This window comes from Pteropus vampyrus, unplaced genomic scaffold, assembly GCF_000151845.1.
Source record: "Pteropus vampyrus isolate Shadow unplaced genomic scaffold, Pvam_2.0 Scaffold116, whole genome shotgun sequence".
In the NCBI taxonomy this organism is placed as follows: Eukaryota; Metazoa; Chordata; class Mammalia; order Chiroptera; family Pteropodidae; genus Pteropus; species Pteropus vampyrus.
This window is the reverse complement of record NW_011888897.1, coordinates 196,220-205,264: the sequence shown is the minus strand read 5'-3', so window position 1 is coordinate 205,264 and position 9,045 is coordinate 196,220. Positions and strand designations below refer to the sequence as shown.

General features: G+C 33.4%; 1 protein-coding gene across 1 annotated transcript in view; it reads right to left on the bottom strand.

The window, feature by feature from the left end:
- Window positions 1-8,583: 8,583 nt before the first annotated feature.
- Window positions 8,584-9,045, bottom strand: part of CLEC12B (C-type lectin domain family 12 member B) — a 7,308-nt gene continuing 6,846 nt past the window's right edge. The window contains exon 6 of the mRNA XM_011365754.1: window positions 8,584-8,734. Within this exon, the coding sequence (XP_011364056.1) occupies window positions 8,584-8,734 (151 nt within the window). The remainder of the gene's footprint in view (window positions 8,735-9,045) is intronic.

The window sequence follows — 9,045 nt, the reverse complement described above, 5'->3', positions numbered from 1 at the left end:
CTTTATTAAAGGAAGATTATGACTGTATTTTAAGAGAGTTATAATCAGAGTGACCATATGATTTATTGTCCAAACCAGAACACTTTTGAGAGTGAAGGAGGGCACTGTTTATAATTATACCAGTGTCCTGGGCAAGGAAAGACTATTCAGTGACCTTGTGAGTGAAATTGGGAACAGAAGGCTCAGAGGTTGCTTTGGGTCATAGACAGTGAAGGATTATGGTGAATTCTGACAGTAGTGTAAGGAATTACCACAGTTATTGTCACTTTCTTCTCTTTTGACTAGATAATCTAACAAGAAAAAGAATAATAACTTTTGGAAATAATAGATTGGATTTATTAGGTAATTGTCTCTTTTTCAAGCTAAATAAAGCACATCTCATTTTTATTTATTTTCTTGTTACAGGTGCTGAAACAGTGACGTAATCAGTATTCAATGGAAATGAAATAATGGAAAGTCTAATGACTCTAGTAGTTAACAGTTGTGAAAACAAAGTAGATATCCTCAAATTTTTAATCTTTGGTAAATGCAAACACTCCTAGCTTATTGTAATACCTTTGGACATAAGAATTACTGTGTAGATTGAAACTATGCAAAAACAATCTCAGAATCAAAGCGGAAAATTTAGTTATTTTGTGACCTTTAAAACTTTTTGTCAAAACATTAAAAACTCTATTACTGTTGATTATAGATAGAAAAGTAAAATAGTAAAATTAATATTACTTAGTCCATTATAATTTGAAATATTGTAAACATTGAGAATTAAAGTGGTTTATTTCATTTTTCAAGAATAACGTTAACAATGTAAAACTTTTTCATTTGGTCCACCTTACTATACAGATTGAACCTGTTTTCCATGCCTTAGCAAAGTGTCATACTCCTTTCTAAATTGGGATCAGCATTTAACATTCTATCCTTGTGCTCTCAAAGACATGAAATATTTCCAACAGTTCCTTTAATGTAAAAATTTTGGCTGGCATCATTTCCTTTGGGTGCCTTAACCTTCTTTATCACAGCCGCTTTTTTTTTTTTTTATTAATGTCGATAAATTTCCGTCAGTAAGTTCCTCTGATTGCATATCAAGATGCTCTAAAGTGAAGGCAGTGTCAACATTTCTATGGTCAGCTATTTCTCCTTCAGCTGTATTTAGATGATTATTTACAGTGTGGTAAAAATTCCTGTCATACTATACAGATATTATTCACTATTACTTCCTGTCAGGATGCTTGAATACTTCAGCTGTTTGCTTGATATTATATATTTTTAAACTCAGCTAAAGTAATTGCATGACTGTAGTACAAATAGCCTGTCCAAATGTCCATTGACTAGATTAATAGGATTGTGTTTGATGGTAAAAAAAAAAAATGTACTTTCACATTTTCACTCAAGACCCTAAGAGAAACAAGGTTTCTGTTTTGTTTTGTTTTGTTTTGTGGAGGCAGCCGACCTATGCTCCAGAAACTGATTTTGCCTTTGCTAGCAATTTATCTAGTATAAATTCACTGTGAGAATTATAATAACCCAAAGCACATAGGATAATATCTCCTATTAAGCCAAATAAAGAAATAACATATTGCAAACCAATGACAGATTAATTGCACTTTTGTTTTTGGCAAGGGGAGATGAGAAGAATAAAGTACAAATTTTGATATGAGGTGAACCTTTTTATTCGAGGAGGCACTTAGAGATTTGGTAACTAACCAAGAGCTGACTCCCAGCTGCCCGCACAAAGTAAAAGTGCCTTGTTGCTAGAGCATGTTGCTAGGGAATGATAATGCCAGGCAGGCTGAACTGCTCCAAGGATTATCAATCCTGTGACCTCTGCTTAATTTAAACACCACTACCAACCAAAGAGTAGCCTTGGCCATAGCAGAAGGAAATGACTAAAAGGTCTTTAGATACTTTTTAGGTTAGCAGAGTCACCTCACCCAAAGCAAAATTCTCAAATAGTCCTCACAAAGTCTCAATATTTATTGTCTAAATGTCCCCTTGCCATAGCATTTAGAGGATTTCCAAAAGTCACCTATTAATATAAACTCGGTTTTGCAGTCCTGGTCGAAAGGGACTTAGTATGGATAACACGACACCCATTCCACCTGTATAGCTCTAAGGCATTTCTCCTTTTAGTTCTGCTAGTTTTTGCCTCACATAATTTGATGTTATATTGATAGATACAGATATGTTTAGATTGTTATCTCTTCTTGGATAATTGACTTCTTTATTGTTATGTAATACTCTTCTTTATCCCTGATAATTTTCTTTGTCCTGAAGTCTAGTTTGTCTGAAATTAATATAGCTAGTCCATTTTATTTGATGGTTTAGAATGATGTATCTTTCCTCACTCTTTACATTTAACCTGTGTCTTGACAATTAAAATGTTTGGTTTTTTTTTATAGACAACATATAGTTGTATCTTTTTTTAATCCACTCTGAAAATCTTTGGCTTTTAATTGAGATATTTAGACTATTTACACTTAAAGCGTTTGTTGACATAGCTGTATTAATATCTGTCATGCTTATATTTTTTTGAAACAGTTCTTTGAACTGATTCTTTCTTTTGTTACCCCCTCCCCTCTTTTTTCCCTGCCTTCTTTGGTTCTATTTGAACATTTTACATTTGTCTCCTTTTTTAGCATATGTATCATACCCTTTTAAAACTTTGTAGTGGTTGCCCCTAGATTTTGCAATGTGTATATATAAGGGTCTGAACATCTATTCTGACTCTCAAAACCCTGTCTCAAAAGCACTTCTCATTTAGTTTCCCTGCAGGTAACCCAAGTGTTGGTTGCTTTATTTTCCACGTTCCTTGTACTACTGAGCCTGAAAGTTCTCTTTGCTCCTAATTGCAATTTTTGGACCATTCCTCCACCCTCCTTCTCTAAAAACTTCTAGTGTTGACTCTCTTGACATCAAACTATTGCACCATTGCACAACAGCAACTATTTCAGTCATCCTCCAACCTTTGGTCATTTCCTCAATTCTTTGAAGATTTTAGCTCACTGTTAATCTCTCTGACACTAATACTCTTATAATATTTAGTGATTTGTTTATATAGATAATTCTTCCAACATTCTGGACTCTCGGTTCCTTGACCTCCAGTGGTCTTGTCTTTTTTCTTACCTATTCTATTAATAACTTTTGTCAGACTCTAGAATTTATCATTGTCAATATCTGGAACCCTCTACAAGCTTCATTTCAAGTACTCTTGCTCTAAATCAAGCCTCCTACATTTCCAAATCATTTCCTCCATTCAAGAAATCTTTGCTTCACCGCATCCTGTGGCTTAATGGCCTTTTACACTTTTCACTGTCACTCGTCTCCCTCATATTCTTACTCTCCTTGTTATCCACTTAAAGTAGTAAATAGTTTATAATTGCCCTCTTTAATATACTCTCAACTCCCTTGCTTCTATATTAGTTCCTTATACTGGAAAAACACCAACACAAATTACACTGAATCTTAGACTAGCCCACCCCTACACCCATTCAGTTGATAATGGTGAGATAAATCTATATCCACTAACCTCAAATATGTATTAACGTTGCTCGGAATTTATATTTAATCTCACTAGTTTATTCACTCGCCAACTCACCTACCCAATTATTTCATACTTTTCCTTTTCAAAATACAAACATTTTATTCCTATCCTCACTCTCAGCTAATGACCTCGCTTCTTAAATCAATAAAAAATAGGAAAATAACTTTCACAAACTCCCGCCATAATAGCTATTAAAGTATATACATCATTGCCTACACAGTTCGCCATCACTTATGTTACTATGGATAGACTATCCATGATTCTCATAAACATTTCTACTTTCTCACTATATTCCATCTACTCCTATATACTCAAGGGATCATTATAGCAGTTTTCTTTTCTCTCTCTTGCATCATCAAATATCCCTCTCTACTAAATCATTCCCATGTAAATGAAAACATGCATACGACTTCTATAGCTATTGCATAATTTTTTTCCTGCTCTTTACAGGAAAGTTCTAGAGTTGGGAACACATGCTATCTCTATTACTTCTCTTCCTATTCTCTCCCGAACTTACAGTAATCAAGATTCTCTTTTCAACAACTCTGACAACAACAAAAGAGAATGAGGTTAACAATGGTATCAGGGAGATTTATTAAAAAGCAGTTGTGTCATATTGACAAATATGGAGTAAATTCAGTGACTCAAATATAACTTTAATTTATGGAGACTATCAGTGAATGGTATAGCCTTTTCAAAACTACTGCCAAGAAAGGCAAATATGATTTAGTAAACTTCTTGCTTAGAAATCTCTTTTGGCTCTCAATGACTTAAAGAATTTAGCTCAGTATGTTTATCATATTATAAAATTATCTTTAATGTAGGGAGGAGTCAAGAAAACTAAATGTTAAATCAAGCTAAATTCAGAGACTGCAATGTGTTAATCACCCCTACTACCAGACCATGAGGAAACCTACAGAACAAAGGAAGATTTCTGCTAAGATTAGTAACAAACCACTTACCCCATACCATGAAGGAGAAACAGAACAGTAGAATTTTTAAGTTACTCATACACAAAATAACACAATCATTCATTCCCTATGGTTAAAACCTTGGATCAAAGGCTAGGAATTGCCAGCAGATCTTTCATGCTACATACTTTTACCTTTTACACTGTATACCCATACTGCCAAAGGAAAATGGGTAAATTCTTTGAACTGTAACTCATAGAAACTAAAAATGATATACAAACTGAATTCTCCAAACACTCAGAATCCCTTTCTTTGTCTCTGTCCCTCTCTTTCTCTCTCTCTCTCTCTCTCTCCCTCTCTTTTTAGAGCTTGAGTCTCCCCCTTCCCCCAACTTGGGAGTATTTGTCCTGTTCTGCATCACCTTCACTACCTATTTCTTCATCTCTTATTCTATTCCTTCTACTCTATTCTATTCTATTCTATTCTATTCTATTCTATTCTATTCTATTCTATTCTATTCTATTCTATTCATTGCATCCAATTCCTCTTCTATCGTACACATCATGCTCTCAAAATAATCTTTCACCATTCTTCTTATTTTTGTTGTTTTCTGTTGCAAACTGATCTATTATTGTACAATGTACATTCCTCCCTTCTCAGTCTGATAAACTCTAGTTTTATTAAAGGTGGTAGGAAAAGAAGAAATCCAAAATAGAGCTGACTTTATACTTAAATGACTGGATATTAATACATTTTGTAAAAAATGTGATATAAAGACAAAAATATGAGAGATGAATTTATGTTAGAAACATTTATTGTTTTATTGAGTTCAGTTTTTACCACATGAATAAAAACATTTAAGTTTAGAGCTTAGAATGGAGGGAGAGTCTGGAGATACAGATTTTGAACCATCAATGTGTAAATTTATTAAATATTTATTTGACAAAAATATTTTAAGCAGCAATTTTGTGGAAGCTACTTTGAATACAAAGATAAGTTATAGCCTCCCTTTAAAAGATGTTAGAATTATTATAGAAAAATAAGTTGCTGGTTAAAATAATAAGACTGAAGAACTAGAAAATGGCCAAGAATGTAAGAGTGTAGAAGTTATTAAAGGTGAATAGATTAGAAGATCTATGTAGTCAGGGTTCTGCAGAGAGACAGAACCAGAAGGACATTGATGGATGATTGATAGATAGATAAATAGATAGATAGATAGATAGATAGATGATAGATAGATAGATTTATTATGGGAATTGGCTAAGATATGCCACAATCTGCCACATGCTAGCTGAAGAACCAGGAAAGCCAGAGTATAATTCAGTTTAAATCTGATTGCCTGAAAACCAAGGAAATCTATGTGTAGCTCCCAGTCAGAGACCAAAGTCCTGGGAACAGGGGCATGAGTTGCTGCTGCCAGTCACATTTTCCAAAGGTCCAAGAAACAGTAGCTCCAGTGTCCAAGGGAAAAAAAAGATGTCTCAGCTCAAGAAGAGAGAAAAGTTGCCATTCCTCTGCCTTTGGTTTATTTGCGCCATCAACAAATTGAATGCTGCCTACTCACAGTTTTGAAGAGGTATTTTCTTTACTTAGTCTATTGATTCAAATGCTAATTTCTTCCAGACGCACCCAGAAGTAATGCTATCTAGGAATAACCTGCTATCTGGTTATTCCTTAGCCTAAACAAGTTGACGCGTAAAATTAATCATCACAATCAATCTAATACAGAGTAAGTGTATAACTGTTTAGAAGGAAGTGGTATAAGTGGAAGCAGAAGTAGGAAAAAACTTAGATAAAGATGACAATAAGTTAGTACTTTTTTAGCAACCTTAACTAATCATAGGATAAAATGACACTGAATAACATATTTTGAGAGTAGTAACGTGAAGCATACAGGCAATTACCTATGTTTTCTTGTCACAAATATGGATACTTTTTATTATAAGAGAAGTGTTGTAATGAGTAATTTTTATTTCTCATGTTTAAATTGTCTCGATACATTCTACGAGAACTTTAGTCACACTTAAGATCAACTTTGATCACAAAATTGCCAATTAAGTAGGCACTTTTCAGTTCTAGAACATTTTACACTGTAGATAACTAATGTCTCTGAAATTCTCTCATCCTTTACCTCATTTGTGGTGGTCCTATTTCTTTTTAAACAATTTTTCTATCTCTTTGGTGAGAGAGAAAGACAGACTGAGGATGAAAGAGGGAGGGAGAGAGAGAAAGAGAGAGAGAGAGAGACTGCAATGTCTGGGATATGCCATGTTTCATAAACCAAGTTATCAGAAAAGCAATGAAAGGTATATTATTCTGACCCAAGAGGTATCCCCAAGAAGACCTTTGGATTTATTTATCCACTATAAAGGCTGCCAGAGATAACATGATGATGACAGGGAAGCATGAAGAGGACTATGAGCAGTAGGATCTGATTGAATTCAGAGCCACTCCGAAGTCAGAAACAGAACTGTTTTTTTTAGTGAGTGTGAAAGTCAGAGTGTCCACGAAGTAATCATTAAAAGATACAAGATATCAGGGGAAAAAATTCATAGTCTCTTTATAGGAACAAAAAAAAAAAACCACAAAGATATTTTAATTTTTAATAACAGATCTTTCTATGGTTAGAAATAAAGGAATAAAAGAAGAAATTATATTTCCTGTGGGAATCAAGGAAACCCAAATATGTGGGAGTCAGGAGCAGAGTTCTTGACCTTTAATGAATAATTTTATCTTTGTGAGAATGACAATGACAGTAAACTTAAAGACAAATGAAAGAATAACGTTGCTTTTTTAACCCATGTATATGTAACTTACATTGCAGTTCTATATGAGAATTGGTAAAGCTTGTTCATTTGAGCTATGATAAAGTAATATATTTAAAATGTTGTTTGAAATTCTTGTTAAATTTTCACATGAGACTTTAATTCCTTTGTTCTAGAGTTTCTGTTGGTATAGATATAAAATGTTGATTATCTCACAATTTTAAATCTTTAGAGAATAACAGGCTACTAATGGTATGTATGAAGCTGTTCTTTCAAAGAACCGTCAAAGTATTCTAAAATACAACCAGCTTTGAATTTGGATCATATGCATTTTTCCAATAAATTCTAGATCTCTGGTGTAGCAAAATCAGTATCACAGATTAGTTTACCATTCTTTTTAACTTATACATAGCTATGCAATTATATGAGAAAATGAAAACCATATTTTTTACCGATATTCTCAAATCAACAAATTTGTCCCAGAAAAATTCTTGAACTCTAACATTTAACTCTAATGTGTAGGCACACTGGCAAACTACGTCAGGGTTCTGGAAAAAAAATAATGATTCTAATATCTTAATCTCTTTAATGTATTAGAACTTTTTTGAATAAATAAAATCTTAATTGTGAAAGAATAAACTTGGAATAATAATACCCAGATTACCATATTAATAACCTCAACATTACCAATTTAAATAAATGAGAATATAAATACTAAATGATGTGCTACTTCATCTATATTACAAATTACCTAAATGTTAAATATTAATAAAAAAATATGTATTTTCATAGAGTAATAGGAGAAGAGTTATTTTGCACATGCAGGCTGATACTTATTTGATGCACAGTGGAACACACAATCCATTTGTTAAGAAGTTAAGCTATTTCCAAATCACTTAGTGCCCCAGCCACTAAGACCTTATCTTAGAATCCTGCAAACCTCTGCATGATCCAGCAGCTATCACAGCAGGGTGTCCGGGACCTCGTTCTAGTGCTGTGGTCTGTGTCACTTCTGGTTGTTCAATTCTTACGTTATCACCCCTGTACACTTGTGCATATGTAACAACTAAGCAAGAAATAAGTCTTTTATTTGAGAAAGGAAAGTCAGTGTAATGATTCTGCGATAGAACAATAAGGCCCTATATAGCTCAGCTATTCCCTGAGGTTCCCAGCAATAGCAAGAATGTCCTATCAGAAGACATCAGACAATGAGGCGGAGAATGTTCTGTGAAGCAAGTTTATTTGCCAGATAGTTTAAATACCCAGTCATTTTTAAATCTGTTTTTGACTCTGGTAGGATAGCTTTCTCCTTCCTCACATGAACTTAACCACAAGCCCTTTATTTTGTGGTGAATTTGGAAGAAGCCTATTAAACCAAATCTTCGATCTTCACTAATGCGGCGGTCTTCTCACAAATCCAAGAAATTTCAGCACTACAGCGGGAAATATAAATATGTCCTTTTTGAAAATAGGCACATCCTTTGGATCCATTGATCTGGGCATATTCTTTAGTACTAAATCTGAAAATTAATATATTTAAATTAATTACAAATTACAAATTTAATTTATACATCAAATACTTGAAGTTTGATCACAGTTCAGTGTTCTCCATTATCAAATATATATCTGAACGTTGAGTGACTTCTGCTTCCATCGCACATCAAAATCCCTAAAGCTGGCATATTTGAGTTCTTTATTTCAAGTTAATCATAATCCTAGGTAAAATTATTTAACGAGGATACTTAAATTCTGTGTTGAGATACTTAAATTCTCTCATTAATGCTGTAGAAACTACTCATTGTATTAGAATTTCTTTACTTTGGAACTTTAT